The sequence below is a fragment of the Ascaphus truei genome, chromosome 5 (assembly GCF_040206685.1).
Source record: "Ascaphus truei isolate aAscTru1 chromosome 5, aAscTru1.hap1, whole genome shotgun sequence".
Taxonomy (NCBI): Eukaryota; Metazoa; Chordata; class Amphibia; order Anura; family Ascaphidae; genus Ascaphus; species Ascaphus truei.
Genome location: NC_134487.1, coordinates 296,765,951 through 296,785,067, shown reverse-complemented (window position 1 = coordinate 296,785,067; position 19,117 = coordinate 296,765,951). Strand labels below are relative to the sequence as shown.

Here is a 19,117-nt window from a genome sequence, read left to right as displayed (position 1 = left end):
CAGAGAGGTAATACCAGACACATACATGTCCAGAGAGGTAATACCAGACACATACATGTCCAGAGAGGTAATACGTATACACATACCTGTCCAGTATTACCTCTAATTTTTTACTGGACAGTGTGTCCAAATACAGGACAGTCCGGTTCAATACCGGACACCTGGCGACCCTAAGTGAAGGAGATGTAGCTATTCTTTACATGGATTTCCGCCTCGAGCACGGTTAGTTGGATTTTGAGTGAAGGAATGTAGGATGCTCTGAGTTTCCCGACTAGGAGTGTGTATAAATCCTGCAGCAGCCAGGACACAAGTACAGACCACTCACCGCGACCGACTTCAGCGACTGTACGATTATCCAATGGATCTCATCAAACAGTTTGCTGGTGACTTCCCTGCCGCTCGTGCTCTCCAGGTACAAGCGCAAGTTACTCACTGTCCACTTCCCACCGTGGATGTGGTTGTAATCATCCTAATCATAGGGGGGAAAAACACACCGTAACTTCGCAATCCTGCAATAGACTTGCTTGAATAATAATAATAATAATAATAATAATAATAATGTATGATTTCACATCCCCCGTAACTAGATCCTGTGTAGGTGCACTCACGCTGGGAATACTGACACGGGTGCTCTCACAAACCAGGAGAGGTCCCACCAAGCGATGGTGAATGCTGCGTCTACAAAATACAGCACTCGCGTGGATTTGTATTCCGAAGTCAAAAAAGCAAAAAGTCTATTTTGACATTTCTCATCTTGGAAAAGGTGCACGGTTTGGACCGAAACGTCGATCAAAATAAACTTTGCTTTTTGAATTTCTAATGCAGGACCAGCTGCCTTTTGAATATACAGCATTCTCCCTGTCCCGTTACATAACTTAGAGGAGTCTTACCATAGACCAGTGGTCTTCAACCTTTTTGTTGTTGAAGGAACCTCAGAATTCGATTGTAAAATTCTGGCAAACCCCAACCCTCGCCTCGCTCCCCCTCACACATCTATACACACACTCTCTCCCTCTCACTTAAACACACACACAGACACACAGACACTTTAAGTGAGCTGACAGCGTGCTCTTACCCCGATCCTTCCTCTCCCTCCGGTCAGCTGGAAGTTGACGCGACTTCCGGCGCCCGCAGGAGCAGGGAGAGGAAGGATAGCAGTGGCTGGGCGGCTGCCTGGGGCGGCTGGGAGAGTTATCCCAGCTCTCACCTCTCCCCCCTGGCTGCCCCGGTTGAAAATCACTGCCATAGCATATAATGCTAGTATCTTGACCCCTGAGCATGTCCTGCTTTTCAATACAAATGCTTACAATCAGAATTCTCTTAAGTTTTAGCATTTGAGAAGTGCTTAATATTTCTAACAACTATATCTCTTGAAAAAAGCAGTGGTTTAAAAAAACAAAAAACACAGTGTTGGAAAATGTAAGACGAGAGCGCTCAATGCAAGTAAAGCAATACTGCTTTAATAATGGGAACTTTAAATATCTAGGTGTCCCCTTATTCACTGGCCTGACTATTTGACAACTTTTTCTGAAAGAGTCAGGGCGACACTTTCTCGCTGTTAGAGAACGGTTACTGATGCTGGCGGACACAATTTCTCCAAAATAGAGAACAGTCAGAACATCTCAGAAAGTAGCACGGGACGAAGAAAGGACAAAGAAGGAGAGAGAAGGGACTTTGCACAAGATACCATTGTGTTGTAAGTGGAGCTGCATGTAATTGTGTATTATGTATAGTGCAAAGCCGTGCTTACCCCATGCTTCTGAATGGCAACGTTGGTGAGATGCACAAACATATTGTCCAGCTCACTTGTGCTTGGCGTGTATTTAACTGTGCAGAAACGGCAAAATCCAAGTTTGTACCTTGAAACAGAAAGTTTTACATCAATATGACAGACACATTTAAGTATACGTGCACGCCGCAGAATTCACTGCATGAGAACGGGATTTAAGATACGCCCATTTAAAATGAACAGTTCTATAATTCAATGCGCCCTTACTGTTTCCTTTTTAATACATTTAATCTATTCCCTTTATTGGGATTACTACTTCATTAGGGGCAGTTATCAGTTATGAATATAAATATTGGGAAACATATTTACAAGGGGTCAGATTGTAAATTCTTTGGTGCAAAGATAAATTCTTCCTATATACACACACTTTTATATTTAATGCCATTATTGTGTTCCAGCTGCACGTAGCGAATGTTTGTTATATAGTTGGCAAAATATAAATGACAAATATACATAATTTCCACTGTTTCTGAACAGTCTCATAAATCCTTTGTTACAGTTTCTTTTTCTTTTAACTTGTACTGTTGAAGGGAGCGGAGGCTCGGGGAGCAGAGGCTCGGGGAGCGGAGGCTCGGGGAGCGGAGGCTCGGGGAGCGGAGGCTCGGGGAGCGGAGGCTCGGGGAGCGGAGGCTCGGGGAGCGGAGGCTCGGGAGCGGAGGCTCGGGGAATAGAGGCTCTGACAACAAGTGTGAATCAGGGGAACCTGGATCAATCCCAGTGTCAGCTCCTTGTGACCTTGCACAGGTCACTTTATCTCCCTGTGCCTCTAAAAAGTAGATTGTAAGCTCTATGGGGAAGGGTTGTGTCTGCAAGAATTCTATGTACAGCGCTACATACACTGTCAGCACTATCCAAGTAAACAACAATTATTATTAAAACAAGATAGATTATACGCTATAACACTGGTATTTGCCATTTGTTTGAGCCTTAATATAAAATGAAGCCCATGGATTGACAGTGATGCTCTTGTGTAACTGCTTTTACTTTATTGCATATCCATCACAACCTATTACATGGGACCGGCAGTGTCAGATTTCCCGTTAGGCAAAAATGTCCGCCTCCATTCGCATTTGCCGCGCTCTCCGGCCAATCGGACCTAATGGGAAAGCACTTACTTACCTGTGCCGGCCGCCCCTGATCTGCCGCCCTGCTTCAAAATCGAGCGTCAAATGACGTCGCGGATGTCACACGGCGTCTCGTTGCCGTGACGCCGTGTTACCATGGCAACGCGACGCTGTGCGCCGTTATGTCAGCGGCGTCATTTGACGCTGGATTGGGAAGGAGAAGCAGGGCGGCAGACCCAGGCAAGTGACCAAGGGCAGCGGGTGTGGCAATCCGCCGCGGGGGACAGGAACTTTGAAGGGAAGTAGGTGGCAACCCAAACACGTCTAACTGCACCCAATCACCATGGAATGAGAGCGCGGGCACACAACACGCTTCCAGCTCCTGCCCCCTGCTTAGCCACTACTCAAAAAGTCTCTCCAAGTACGCAGTGCCAGACTTACACATACGCAAACTCAGCTGCAGCTGAGGGCCTCACACTATGAGGGGTCTCATGGGATGAAAAGTAAAGAAGATCTGGGAAAAAGCAGATTCTCTGTAAATATGGACATTTTCCTTCTAATAAGACCCCAAGCATCATGTGCATCGAAAGTGACAAACTTTGCAGCTGAACACTGCTGCTCACGTCAGTCCCCCTCTCCCCCTCTCCCCGTATAATGCTTTCATTCATTTCAGTTTCATGTTTATATTCAGTGAGATTAATAAATCTATTTCTCAGTTTTTGGGGCCTCTTAAACGTGACATCGCTCGGGTCAAAGTGCGCCCCTGCCTGTACCCCACCTATACATAGTAGAGCAGGACACCTCTCCAGTTCAGTCACCATGATGATATTTTGGTGCTCTGCATGCTGCAGGTAATGAGTCCGGATATAGGGACATATTACGTAAGAGGTGATAAGCTAGAACAGGGGTGCGCAAACTTTTCTTGCTGCACCCCCCCCTGCCTGCTCTCCTCCGTTGTCTCTCCCGCCCCCCCCCCCCACTTTACCTTGGTGCGGCGTCAAATGACGACGTGGGGTCGTGTGACCCGCTGCATCTTTTGACGTCACGTTACCATGGCAACCGTGTCGTCACGTGACCCCCGCTGCGTCATTTGACACCGCCTTGCCATGGTCACGTGCCCCGAACCCGGCTGAATCTCGGTAAGTAGGAGGTTGCAGTGGCCTCGTGCGGCCCCCCGGCATTTAATTTAAATCTCGCGCCCCCCTGAGCAAGAATACACCTTGCAGCTTATGCAGCTTATTCTAGCTTAGTAAAGGCTGGGCTTCATGAAGCCGCAACGCAAGGTATTGTACCCCGATATGGCGGTAACAACCATTCACGCACCGCCGGATCCGGTACGATACTCACCTCGCGGCTTCATGAATCCCGGCTTTAGTGCTGACTACCCTGACGCTGCGCAGAAACTGGCACGGCCGCTTCACCCTCCCTCCTGCCAGAGTGAAAACGTCTTACATGTAACACTTGAGAGGCCGATACGTAGTCACTAGCACATACAAGCGCAGGTCAAACTTCTTCCCTCCGATCAGCAGGGGATTGTCAATGTACAGGGAGATCACGTAAGCTTCTTTAGAAGACTGGGAAACAAACCTATAAAAACAGGACATCTCAGAGGTTAGGTTCTGCACAGACACAGATACTACACAGATACTACACAGAGCAATGCTCCTTCCAGGGAATTCTCCGTCACCCTGAGTGGCTATGCCCACACTATGTTTCAGTCACTTAAAGTACAAGTTACAGAAAATCATGGTAACACCCCAAAAAGACACGACATTGTAATTAGGGCGGGGGGGGGGGGGGGGCCCTGCTGGTCCTTTCTTCCATGTAGTAACACAGGAGGGAGAGGGAGTAGGGGGTGTGATACCTTTTATTGGACCAACAAGTAGTTGAGATGTTACAAGCTTTCCAACCTCTATCACAGGGGTGCTGAACTCCAGTACTCAAGCCACCCCAACAGGTCAGGTTTATTCCTGCTTCAGCACAGGTGGCTCAATCAGTCCCTGCTTCAGCACAGGGGGCTCAATCAGAGCCTCTGATTGAGCCCCTTGTGCTGAAGCTGGGATATCCTGATCTGGTGGGGTGGGGCTGGAGTACTAGGGCTGAGCACCCCTGCTCCATCATACCACCTACTCGCTCTCCCTCCTTTGCTACAACATTGTAATGTGATACTGAGAGTGTGTGTATGTATGTGTGTATGTATGTATGTGTGTATATGTATGTGTGTATATGTATGTATGTGTGTGTGTGTATGTATGTGTGTGTATGTGTGTGTGTGTATGTGTGTGTGTGTGTGTGTGTATTTTTTTTATTTTATTTTTTTTAGCCGCTCAAACCTCAAAAATAATAAGTAGTACAAATATGCAAAACGCGCGCCGGGTTTGTGATCTTATGGACCTACAATCTCTAATAATACCTAGAAGCAGAATGACTCCCAGCAGCAGAGCTTTCTGTGCTGCGGTTTGGAGGGGGATTCGGGAAGATTACAAAGTGTGAAACCGATGACCATGATACATTTGCAGAACACATTCGCACAGCCGCGCATTTGAAGCCGGGTCTCACGGCGGCGCGTTGGTCGCACTCACGATGAGGTTTTGCTGTCCCTGGACCACTTCTTAATCTGGGAGAGCTTGTTGATGAGAAAGATCCCTTTGCCTTGCGCTTTCCCGCACGGTTTCATGATCCAGGTGCTGGAAGGATTCTTCCGGAATTCTTCCACGAAGAGGTTATAATCCGCCGGAAGCATAAAAGTGACGGGTACAAAATCTGCGCGGGAAAAAGGGAAACGCAAACGATGTATTTTATTATTTTTTATAACGAGGGGCCATATTTACCAAGCGGTGCTACAGTAGGGCACCTTTTGTACTGAAACGCACCATACAGTCCATTCAAATGAATCGACCCAAGGGATCTTCAGGTGCTGAAAGGCGTCATTTGTAACAGCACTATTTAGTAGAAATGGCCCGTAATCCTAAGGAAATTGGAATTCCAATGATGTCTTTTTAGAGTTTCCCTATAAAGAAGGGGTGTCCAACTCCAGTCATCAAGGGCCACCAACAGGTCAGGTTTTCAGGTTATCCCTGCTTCAGCACAGGTGGCTCAGTCGAAGATTAAGCCACCTGTGCTGAAGCAGGGATATCCTTAAAACCTGGCCTGTTGGTGGCCCTTGAGGACTGGAGTTGGACGCCCCGTTAGAGTGTGTTAGCAGGTCCAGGAGACGAGGCAGGCACCCTCACTCAGCGATGGAAAGGAGTGCCACACCGTGCATGGGATGCCGAGGCCACGCGGCGCTGTCATGCGGCGCCTTACTGCTCATTCACTAGATTGGACCACAAGTCACTTTACGGCTTAGCACCACTTAGTAAATATGGCTCTTATTTCTAAACACTTTTAACATTGATTGCGGATTTTGAAACATACCTACCGGTTTGTGACTTGTTCCTGGTAACTTTTAGATATGTTTGATGCCACACGTGTGTTTTTTATAGGGGGCACTTCAGTACGCTGTATAGGGGCCGATCGAAAACGCCCCCATTAACCTGAATAAGAGTGCGAATGGCTACTTCCAAGCATGGTGAATTACCCCCATTGTCATAATACAGTACCTTATGTTGGCTATCACTGTTAAAGTCAAGATAAAAAAAGCACGGGACTCCACTGGTCTTAATTTGAAAAAATTCAAAATAAATGTTCTTAAACGTATCTCCTCAATCACTTTTGCATTTTTTCAATCAAGACCAGTGGCGTTCCATGCTTCCCCCCTCCCCCCAATCTTTAATTGGATTTACAAACCCTCCCTGCGTGTGGTTTCGTTTGGATGTGCACTCGTGACAGTTTCTTCAGTAGAAGTAGTGCTCTGTTCTATGGATATTACTGTTAAAGCAGCTGTCCAAGGTGCTGGTTCCCCCCCCCCCCCTTTAATATGCGCATCAATACAATCCACAGAATGATAAGTAATTAGTTAAGTTGCCGATCGATCGGCGGTGATTCGGCTTTGGGGTTCACTAAATGGCTGTCAGTGCAGCAGAAGAGGACCAAAAATGCAAAGTTCTATGTGGAAGATCATGTGACCAGGCAGTCACTAGATACAATTGGTGCACTGCTAGAGAGAGGGTAGGGCTCAAAAATGGGTGTGCCAGAGCCTGTTTCAGAAGAGGAAGGGGATGTGACTTTGTAAATGGTTGCTATAGAAACAAAAATGCTTGTTACATTAAAAAAATCTCAGAGTTGTTTAAAAATAAAAAATAAATGCTACAAGTGCACCACATACCCAAGTAGACATATTTTCCGTTCTCATCTTTCTCTGCGACGGGGCTGCCTTCTTTCTCTTGCTCTTTCCGGTATCTTTTGATGTTCTTCACCATCAAGTCTTTTCTCGTCAGCTCGTAATGGTTGGGGAAATGATTGACGAGTTGGTCGTCGGAGAGACGGTATCCGGTCTCCACGCTGAAGCAGTTTCGAATGGTTTGCACGCTCATCCTGAAAAAAAGACAAACCGCGGGTGAGCTTGGCACTCCGAGAAGCAACGTTATGCTTTGCCAAAACAGTAAGAAAAACTATAAATATCTGGTAACAGTGTACTCATGGGACCCAGGGCGATAACACTCGGGTTACCTTTCCATGATTACACAGAGCGTGTGGGAGGAATTTTGATGCAAAGGCCAAAGTTAGTGTCAAATTCTGGGGAAAGTCTGAAGACCAAAGTTTTCAACAACAAAAAATTCACTGACGGATTTCTTTGGGGTGGAAACATGTCATACCTATAGCTAAATTACTGCAGGCACCTACTTTCAGACAAGATACATTTTCATGGGGGAATTGTTATGTTAGAGGCTAGTTTTGCCTTCCCAATCATAATGTGTACGTTTTGCATTCAGTCCTAAATAAACGGAGGTGCCTAACACAATCTTTCTACTTCGGGGGCCTATATTGGCTAAAGCAGTATGTGAATCCATGCAGATCTGTTATCAATGTACTCAGGAGACACAGGGCACCAGCATTCAATATTTATTTACAGGATTACACTAACTTGATATGAGAAATTGTGATGCAAGGTCTGATGTTAGCGGATATTTTGCTCATTAAATTTACACGATTTTCAAAAAGGATTCCCAGGCAGACATTTTGTGGAGAAAGACTTGTTATCCGTGTACTTTCAGAAAAACCTTTGTGGGGGAATTTTTATGCTAGGGTGTAGTTTTGCTTTGTCATGATGGGGAGCACCTTTTGCATTCAGTCCTGAAACATTCAGGTGTAAACAGTTTTCACTAATGTTGTGTCTGTATTGCACAAAATACAAGTACAGCTATCAGCGTACTCAATGAGCCAGGAGCAATTCAATCTAGAATTTATTTTAATGAATGGATGAAGTTTGTTAGGGAAATCTGGGAAAAGATAAATAAAATAAGTATTTTTTTTTCCTTCATATTTATGACATATCTTGGTGATATGAAGCCCAGTCCTTTCAAGATAAGACACAAATAAAAAGCTCAATTTGTACAAAAATAAAACCGGACAATCTTCATAGATACTTGGAAAGTTTCTTAGGGCAGGGGTTCTCAACTCGTCCCCGCGCCCCTAACAGGTCAGGTTTTAAAGGATATCCCTGCTTCAGCACAGGTGGCTCAATCAGATGCTCAGTCGAAGACTGAACCTCTGATTGAGCCACCTGTGCTGAAGAACGGATATCCTTTAAAACCTGACCTGTTGGGGGGGGGGAGTCTTGAGGACTGGAGTTGCGCCCACCCCTATGTTAGAATAATCCTGGTTTGCTTGGCCACGCAGGTGGAACCACACTTGGCAGCGACCAGGTTACAATAAACACGCCTTATTTACTCAACAATGCTGGTCTTTGCATGCGGAAGATGTAGTCATTCCTTGCCTCAAAAACATCTAAGTTATTCAACGTCTAGAAACGTGAGCTTTGTTGATGCTTTATAATTAATTATTGGGCGAGACAAGAGATATTCCTTAAGGCTTATGGTAAAATAGAGGTTTCCCATTACCAGCCCAATGGAGAAATGGAAGGACGGGTTGAGGTCAATTATGGAAAAGAGAAAGATCATCAATGACCGTCCTACAAGATACTCCACTGCGATAAAAAAAACTAAAATGTTGCCTAAGAAATGTGGGCAAAGTTGTGGATCTCAGCCCTTTATAATTCAGATATAGAATTCTAATTGCTTTCGGCACCCAATATCTTAACCCTTTGGGTTCCCCAATGCATAGTCACTACGCCAGGGGTGGCCAACTCCAATCCTCAAGGGTCACCAACAGGTCAGATACCCCTGCTTCAGCACAGGTGGCTCAATCAGTGGCTCTGTTAACAGCCACCTGTGCTGAAGCAGGGATATCCTAAAAACCTGAACTGGTGGTGGCCCGTGGTGACTGGAGATGGCCACCCCTGCAATAGGTCATGGGGTCTGGCACTCCACGACTTAGTGGGCTATGTCATGCCCTAAGAGTGCATACCGACTGTCATGTGACCGATCCGTGGCACAACCCCTCCAGCACTCAAAAGGTTAAAGCAGCAACGCCCCCATTATTTAATTCCTAGAACGTAAGAGCCCGTAGGATCTTCCCCTGTAGCTTAATCGCGCGATCCCTAGGTCAGGGAACCCCACAGTTCCCAAAATACGTTTATTCTTTTTATGTGCTGGTTAAATGGAAGTAAAACCAAAAGATGGCTGCTGGGGTCATCCAATAGGAAGCTGCGATGTGATGATCTGATGACACTGTGGCTTTCTGTTGGCCCGTGGGAGTGAGGCTTGGATAGCAGCCATATTTATATCCCAAGAGGGACTAGAAACACAAGCACAAGGTAAATATCTAAGGATTTTGGATGTAATAAGAGTTTAAAATAGCGCCGTTCAGCGCCTCCAGTTCCAATGGAGTATTGGTACTTTAACTGAAGCATTTGCTCCTCCTTCCCTTTTACTTGGGTCCTTTTCGAATTCTAGTTTTCTTTATCGCTGGTCAGAATTTAGCTTTTTAAATGTCTCTTGCTGAACATGGTTTAATTTTATTTAGCGGACTTCAGAGCTAAATTTGACAGCATATACTCAGAAGCTGCCATTCAGGGCAAAAATCATTCTCACCGTCTCCATGATTGTGGAAAACAGGGAATGAGCACAGTGTCGGGAAGTCTGGGGTCCATCGGTAGCTTTATATTAACATTCTGGATACCCTCGGCAAGATGTATATATTGCAGGTAGACTGGTCAGATACCAACTTGTAAGCCACCTACTCTATTCCTTGACTCACCTTACTGCGATTAAAGAGAATCCGTGTGGCGACTTCTCTTCGGTATAGCGCAGCGGTTACATCCAAACACAAATATGAACTTACCAATAAAAGTTCCAATCATCACTTTCCGATACTTGGCTCCATCCTCTCTTTTCAAAGTTATTGATAAGTACTGACTTCTCTATATCAGTTACCCACTTCAGTTTCCCTGCCATGAGCCTGGGGGGGATGGGAAAAGTTACTTATTTTTAGAAATAATAATAATAATACATAGAATTTTCACACTTACCCAATTTCCCAAAACAGAGTTACTGGGCGATTTTACAATGAAATCAAAATGAAAAGTAAACGGGAAGAAAAAAAATATATATAAATTAAAAACTGTGCAAGATAAATTTGGGCTTAAATCCTATCGCCTGATATTAGTTTGTGCGTCATATTTTTTTTTTGTAATACTCCTAAATTTAATAATGGTTTTTCCATGTGTGATGATACATTTGAAACAAGTTTCCTTGGGAACAAAATCCTAAAGTGACATACATACATACATACATACATAATACCCACCGTAACAATGGAACATTGCCATTGTAATGGGCAGTGGTTGACAAATCACCAAAAAATCTACTCGCCACACAAAAAAATCTACTCGCCACCTACTACCACACGTGTGCTGCTTGGGCCAATAGGAGCTCGCCACGGTGTTAAATCCACTCGCCCGGGGCGTGCAAATGTATAGGTTTGTCGAACACTGGTAATGGGTATATAATCTTTATATTACACATAATCACCGATATTAGTTCATCTATTGAACAATTATATATTATTACATGATATACACTTTTATATTTTAGCTTTAGGTGAGAAACCGTGCAATGTCTAAGAACAGCCAGTGCTGAAGCTTTTCAGACAGGAAGCATATCGCTTCAAGTAAATGGTAGCCACAAGAAGAAAAAAACTTGGCATCTTAGATGCATATTTCGTATGCTAAAAGGTCATGCGTTCTTTTGCTGGAAGCTGGCAAATATTTGCCTAAAAGTGGCGAATAATTGCCAGAATATAGAAAAATATTGCTGCATCTGAGCAAAGATTTGCCAGAAACTAGCAATATGGATGTACAGTATTGCCAGTTTGACACAAACAAGCAAATTACAGGCATACCCCGCTTTAACATACGCAATGGGACCGGAGCATGTATGTAAAGTGAAAATGTACTTAAAGTCAAGCACTACCTTTTTTTCCCCTTATCGATGCATGTACTGTACTGCAATCGTCATATACGTGCATAACTGATGTAAATAATGCATTTGTAACCAAAATAAATACAGTAGGCTTTATAGAAAGAAAATCTTTAATGTCAGTTGATTTTTTTCTTACTAGTGCGCCCACAAAATACATACCAAAAAAACCCATCCCTCTAAATACATGTAACCCCACCCCGCCGATACATATTAAAAATGCCCCCGCCAATACATTTTTAAAAGACCCACACGCCTCAATACATTTTTAAAAGACCCCCCCCTATATTTTTAAAAAATCGGGCCGCACGGGTAAAATCATATCTCCTCCAGCACCCCTCATATCACCCCCCTGCATCTCCCTCATATCACCCCCCCCCCTGCATCTCCCTCATATCACTTCTCACCTGCATGTCCCTCACATCACCCCCCACCTCCATGTACCTCACATCACCCCCCCACTTGCATGTCCCTCACATCACCCCCCCACCTGCATGTCCCACATCACCCCCCCACCTGCATGTCCCTCATCACCCCCCCACCTGCTTGTCCCTCATCACCCCCCCACCTGCATGTCCCTCATCACCCCCCCACCTGCATGTCCCTCATCACCCCCCACCTGCATGTCCCTCATCACCCCCCACCTGCATGTCCCTCACATCACACCCCACCTGCATGTCACTCACATCACCCCCCACCTGCATGTCCCTCACATCACCCCCCACCTGCATGTCCCTCACATCACCCCCCCACCTGCATGTCACTCACATAACCCCCCACCTGCATGTCACTCACATCACCCCCACCTGCATGTCCCTCACATCACCCCCCCCCCACCTGCATGTCACTCACATCACCCCCCACCTGCATGTCACTCACATCACCCCCCACCTGCATGTCACTCACATCACCCCCCCACCTGCTTGTCCCTCATCACCCCCCCACCTGCATGTCCCTCATCACCCCCCACCTGCATGTCCCTCATCACCCCCCACCTGCATGTCCTTCACATCACCCCCCACCTGCATGTCCCTCACATCACCCCCCCACCTGCATGTCACTCACATAACCCCCCACCTGCATGTCACTCACATCACCCCCCACCTGCATGTCCCTCACATCACCCCCCCCCCCCACCTGCATGTCACTCACATCACCCCCCACCTGCATGTCACTCACATCACCCCCCACCTGCATGTCACTCACATCACCCCCCACCTGCATGTCACTCACATCACCCCCACCTGCATGTCACTCACATCACCCCCCACCTGCATGTCACTCACATCACCCCCCACCTGCATGTCACTCACATCACCCCCCACCTGCATGTCACTCACATCACCCCCCACCTGCATGTCACTCACATCACCCCCCACCTGCATGTCACTCACATCACCCCCCCACCTGCATGTCACTCACATCACCCCCCACCTGCATGTCACTCACATCACCCCCCACCTGCATGTCACTCACATCACCCCCCACCTGCATGTCACTCACATCACCCCCCCACCTGCATGTCACTCACATAACCCCCCACCTTCATGTCACTCACATCACCCCCCACCTGCATGTCACTCACATCACCCCCCACATCACCCCCCACCTGCATGTCCCTCACATCACCCCCCACCTGCATGCCACTCACATCACCCCCCACCTGCATGTCACTCACATCACCCCCCACCTGCATGTCACTCACATCACCTCCCACCTGCATGTCACTCACATCACCCCCATGTCCCTCACATCACCCCCCACCTGCATGTCACTCACATCACCCCCCACCTGCATGTTACTCACATCACCCCCCCACCTGCATGCCACTCACATCACCCCCCACCTGCATGTCACTCACATCACCCCCCACCTGCATGTCACTCACATCACCCCCCACCTGCATGTCACTCACATCACCCCCCCACCTGCATGTCACTCACATCACCCCCCACCTGCATGCCACTCACATCACCCCCCACCTGCATGTCCCTCACATCACCCCCCACCTGCATGCCACTCACATCACCCCCCACCTGCATGTCCCTCACATCACCCCCCCACCTGCATGTCACTCACATAACCCCCCACCTGCATGTCACTCACATCACCCCCCACCTGCATGTCCCTCACATCACCCCCCCCCCCACCTGCATGTCACTCACATCACCCCCCACCTGCATGTCACTCACATCACCCCCCACCTGCATGTCACTCACATCACCCCCCACCTGCATGTCACTCACATCACCCCCACCTGCATGTCACTCACATCACCCCCCACCTGCATGTCACTCACATCACCCCCCACCTGCATGTCACTCACATCACCCCCCACCTGCATGTCACTCACATCACCCCCCACCTGCATGTCACTCACATCACCCCCCACCTGCATGTCACTCACATCACCCCCCCCACCTGCATGTCACTCACATCACCCCCCACCTGCATGTCACTCACATCACCCCCCACCTGCATGTCACTCACATCACCCCCCCACCTGCATGTCACTCACATAACCCCCCACCTTCATGTCACTCACATCACCCCCCACCTGCATGTCACTCACATCACCCCCCACCTGCATGTCCCTCACATCACCCCCCACCTGCATGCCACTCACATCACCCCCCACCTGCATGTCACTCACATCACCCCCCACCTGCATGTCACTCACATCACCTCCCACCTGCATGTCACTCACATCACCCCCATGTCCCTCACATCACCCCCCACCTGCATGTCACTCACATCACCCCCCACCTGCATGTTACTCACATCACCCCCCCACCTGCATGCCACTCACATCACCCCCCACCTGCATGTCACTCACATCACCCCCCACCTGCATGTCACTCACATCACCCCCCACCTGCATGTCACTCACATCACCCCCCCACCTGCATGTCACTCACATCACCCCCCACCTGCATGCCACTCACATCACCCCCCCACCTGCATGTCCCTCACATCACCCCCCACCTGCATGCCACTCACATCACCCCCCACCTGCATGTCACTCACATCACCCCCCACCTGCATGTCACTCACATCACCCCCCCACCTGCATGTCACTCACATAACCCCCCACCTTCATGTCACTCACATCACCCCCCACCTGCATGTCACTCACATCACCCCCCACCTTCATGTCACTCACATCACCCCCCACCTTCATGTCACTCACATCACCCCCCACCTGCATGTCACTCACATCACCCCCCACATCACCCCCCACCTGCATGTCCCTCACATCACCCCCCACCTGCATGCCACTCACATCACCCCCCACCTGCATGTCACTCACATCACCCCCCACCTGCATGTCACTCACATCACCTCCCACCTGCATGTCACTCACATCACCCCCATGTCCCTCACATCACCCCCCACCTGCATGTCACTCACATCACCCCCCACCTGCATGTTACTCACATCACCCCCCCACCTGCATGCCACTCACATCACCCCCCACCTGCATGCCACTCACATCACCCCCCACCTGCATGTCCCTCACATCACCCCCCACCTGCATGCCACTCACATCACCCCCCACCTGCATGTCACTCACATCACCCCCCACCTGCATGTCACTCACATCACCTCCCACCTGCATGTCACTCACATCACCCCCATGTCCCTCACATCACCCCCCACCTGCATGTCACTCACATCACCCCCCACCTGCATGTTACTCACATCACCCCCCCACCTGCATGCCACTCACATCACCCCCCACCTGCATGCCACTCACATCACCCCCCACCTGCATGTCACTCACATCACCTCCCACCTGCATGTCACTCACATCACCCCCATGTCCCTCACATCACCCCCCACCTGCATGTTACTCACATCACCCCCCCACCTGCATGCCACTCACATCACCCCCCACCTGCATGCCACTCACATCACCCCCCCACCTGCATGCCACTCACATCACCCCCCACCTGCATGCCACTCACATCACCCCCCACCTGCATGTCACTCACATCACCCCCCACCTGCATGTCACTCACATCACCCCCCCACCTGCATGTCACTCACATAACCCCCCACCTTCATGTCACTCACATCACCCCCCACCTGCATGTCACTCACATCACCCCCCACCTTCATGTCACTCACATCACCCCCCACCTTCATGTCACTCACATCACCCCCCACCTGCATGTCACTCACATCACCCCCCACATCACCCCCCACCTGCATGTCCCTCACATCACCCCCCACCTGCATGCCACTCACATCACCCCCCACCTGCATGTCACTCACATCACCCCCCACCTGCATGTCACTCACATCACCTCCCACCTGCATGTCACTCACATCACCCCCATGTCCCTCACATCACCCCCCACCTGCATGTCACTCACATCACCCCCCACCTGCATGTTACTCACATCACCCCCCCACCTGCATGCCACTCACATCACCCCCCACCTGCATGCCACTCACATCACCCCCCACCTGCATGTCCCTCACATCACCCCCCACCTGCATGCCACTCACATCACCCCCACCTGCATGTCACTCACATCACCCCCCACCTGCATGTCACTCACATCACCTCCCACCTGCATGTCACTCACATCACCCCCATGTCCCTCACATCACCCCCCACCTGCATGTCACTCACATCACCCCCCACCTGCATGTTACTCACATCACCCCCCCACCTGCATGCCACTCACATCACCCCCCACCTGCATGCCACTCACATCACCCCCCACCTGCATGTCACTCACATCACCTCCCACCTGCATGTCACTCACATCACCCCCATGTCCCTCACATCACCCCCCACCTGCATGTTACTCACATCACCCCCCCACCTGCATGCCACTCACATCACCCCCCACCTGCATGCCACTCACATCACCCCCCCACCTGCATGCCACTCACATCACCCCCCACCTGCATGCCACTCACATCACCCCCCACCTGCATGTCACTCACATCACCCCCCACCTGCATGTCACTCACATCACCTCCCACCTGCATGTCACTCACATCACCCCCATGTCCCTCACATCACCCCCCACCTGCATGTCACTCACATCACCCCCCACCTGCATGTTACTCACATCACCCCCCCACCTGCATGCCACTCACATCACCCCCCACCTGCATGCCACTCACATCACCCCCCACCTGCATGCCACTCACATCACCCCCCACCTGCATGTCCCTCATATCACCCCCCCATCACACCACCCCTTGAATCTCCCTCCTCCCTTTCTTCCCCTACCTCAAGCAGCGTGCAGGTTGCGGGCGGCAGAAGCATGGCAGTCAGAGGCAGCACACGCACGCTGTGATCGGAAGAACCGGGGGGGGGGGGGAGTGTGAACGGAATAGCCAGGGAGAGGGTAAGGTGACCGGAAGAGCCAGGGAAAGAGGGGGGGGGGTGATCGGAATAGCCAGGGAGAGGGTAAGGTGACCGGAAGAGCCAGGGAAAGAGGGGGGGGGGCGGGGGGCGATCGGAAGAGCCAGGGAGAGGGTAAGGTGATCGGAAGAGCCGGGGAGAGAGTGGGGGGTGATCGGAAGAGCCAGGGAGAGGGTAAAGTGACCGGAAGAGCCAGGGAAAGGGGGCGGGGGGTTATCGGAATAGCCAGGGAGAGGGTATGGTGACCGGAAGAGCCAGGGAAAGGGGGGGGGCGGGGGGTGATCGGAATAGCCAGGGAGAGGGTAAGGTGACCGGAAGAGCCGGGGAGAAAGTGGGGCGGGCGGAGGGTGATCGGAAGAGCCAGGGAGAGGGTAAGGTGATCGGAAGAGCCGGGGAGAGAGTGGGGGGTGATCGGAAGAGCCAGGGAGAGGGTAAGGTGACCGGAAGAGCCAGGGAAAGGGGGCGGGGGGTGATCGGAATAGCCAGGGAGAGGGTAAGGTGATCGGAATAGCCAGGGAGAGGGTAAGGTGATCGGAATAGCCAGGGAGAGGGTAAGGTGACCGGAAGAGCCAGGGAAAGAGGGGGGGCGGGGGGTGATCGGAATAGCCAGGGAGAGGGAGGGGGGTGATCGGAATAGCCGGGGAGAGGAAGAGAGGGCACACCACCGCAGCACGCACACGCATACACACACACACACACACACACACTTCAAATACGGATAGTGATTCACATAAATGATGATATATATATTCACTTTTTGGGAGTATAGGAGTGACTGTCCTGTTGTTCCTTGAATGGTATGCACCCTCCCTTTACGTTTATTTTATATTTTGTTTTTGTGTGTCCACACAGTTGTTGTATCATTTCCCAGAATCCCTCTCTGCAGTGTGTATTTGTATAGGTCTGTAGTGCATGTTTATAATGCTAGTCAATTGCAGACCAAGGTAAAGAAGCAAAGGTGATCTCTGAACTGTCTCTTGTAAGACACCATAAGGCCGAGTCCATAGGACAGGCCGCGCTAAGCAGTGCTGACGCTCCGCGCTGAGCCCCTGCATCCTCCATGAGGATGTCTTTAGAGGGGGCTCACGCGAGCATCAGCAGGCATGCTGAGGAGGCAGCATTTGCGTCCGACGGGATTTCTGTTCCAGACCGCGGTGAGCAAGTCACGTGGGCGGCCAACAACCAATCACAGGTAAGTGAAGCAGAAAAATGGATACATGTAAGTAAAACTTTTGTGATTCTTTTTCTGTGTGCCTTGTGCTTTTATTTGTGCTGTGACTTGTGTGCTGTGGCTTGTGTGCTGTGACTTGTGTGCTTGTGTGCTGTGACTTGTTTTCTGTGATGGATCCAGCACTTATTGAGGATTTGATCAACGAGGACTCCCTTAGAGATCCATTGTGGAACCAACGTTCCAGAACTTATCATGACAGAAATGTCCACGATAAGCTCTGGAAAGAGATAGCGCAGCTACTGAACACATCACGTAAGTATTTCTCCCCCCTTTTATGCGTATACATGTGTATTTGCCTTCCCCCCCAAAAGCATACCCATACGCCTGTATACATGTATTTTCCCCCCAGGTATGCGTATACATGTGTATTTGTCTTTCCCGCCAAAAGCATACCCATACGCCTGTATACATGTGTCATCAATCGATAGTATCCATAGAATAAAAAATGCATGTTTAACAATTGTATTTTATATCAAAATTGATGCCATTTTTTTTTTTTTTAGCATCAATTGCAAAGGCGAAGTGGAAGAACCTTCGGTATGGCTACTGGCAGGAGCTGAAGAAGTGCAACCCACCACGTTCAGGGGACCCTGGACCAAGCATCGGTGAAGGACCGTCGACGTGGCCATATTTCGAATTGATGAGCTTTCTAAAGGAGCAAATGCTGCCAGCCAAAACATCTTTAAATTTGGAAGAACCCGGAAGCGACCTTCGTGGAGTTGTCCTTCGTTGACGATGACCCGAGCTCAGAGCCTGTTGCTTCAGTTTCAATGCTGGAACCTGCACCTAAAAAGCAGCGTTCCAACACAGACTTATAGCGCAAAATGGTCCAAATAGAAGAAAATAAATACGGTTTGATGCTAGCCATGATGACTACTAACGAAGAACTGGAGTTCTTTAAAAGCTTGGTTCCATATGTCATGCCTCTGGACAAATTGTCAAAGCTTCGGCTGCGGCAAAAAATTCAAGAACTTGTTTTCGAAGCGGTGGCCGAATTTGAGGCGAATAACTAGAAATGTATTTTCAAACTATAACGTTTTCAGTTAAAATTAAAGTTTTAAAAAAAGTTATGTTACCAATGTATTTCAATAAATATTTATACTTGTTCATTTAACTTTTTTTGTCTGTGTTTATTATCCATGTAGGGATTTAGATTAAACAATT

At 49.2% G+C, this 19,117-nt stretch overlaps 1 protein-coding gene and 1 long non-coding RNA gene across 3 annotated transcripts in view; one reads left to right on the top strand and one right to left on the bottom strand.

Annotated features, from left to right (window-relative positions):
* Positions 1–19,117, bottom strand: part of TTLL1 (TTL family tubulin polyglutamylase complex subunit L1) — a 123,060-nt gene that overhangs the window by 18,705 nt on the left and 85,238 nt on the right. Inside the window, exons 1-7 of one of the 2 annotated variants that reach the window (XM_075602802.1) lie at positions 16,588–17,171; positions 10,198–10,314; positions 7,121–7,329; positions 5,436–5,616; positions 4,306–4,440; positions 1,751–1,859; positions 326–469 (exon numbers count right to left, since the gene is read on the bottom strand). In XM_075602802.1, coding sequence (XP_075458917.1) covers positions 326–469; positions 1,751–1,859; positions 4,306–4,440; positions 5,436–5,616; positions 7,121–7,329; positions 10,198–10,310 — 891 coding nt within the window. In that variant the 5' untranslated portion in view covers positions 10,311–10,314; positions 16,588–17,171. Of the gene's footprint in view, positions 1–325; positions 470–1,750; positions 1,860–4,305; positions 4,441–5,435; positions 5,617–7,120; positions 7,330–10,197; positions 10,315–16,587; positions 17,172–19,117 lie in introns of those variants that run through there. The other variant, XM_075602801.1, reaches the window with a different exon arrangement.
* On the top strand, positions 17,373–19,067 carry LOC142494609 (uncharacterized). Its single transcript, XR_012801561.1, has 2 exons — positions 17,373–17,914; positions 18,457–19,067. It is a non-coding gene; the product is annotated as an uncharacterized LOC142494609 (long non-coding RNA).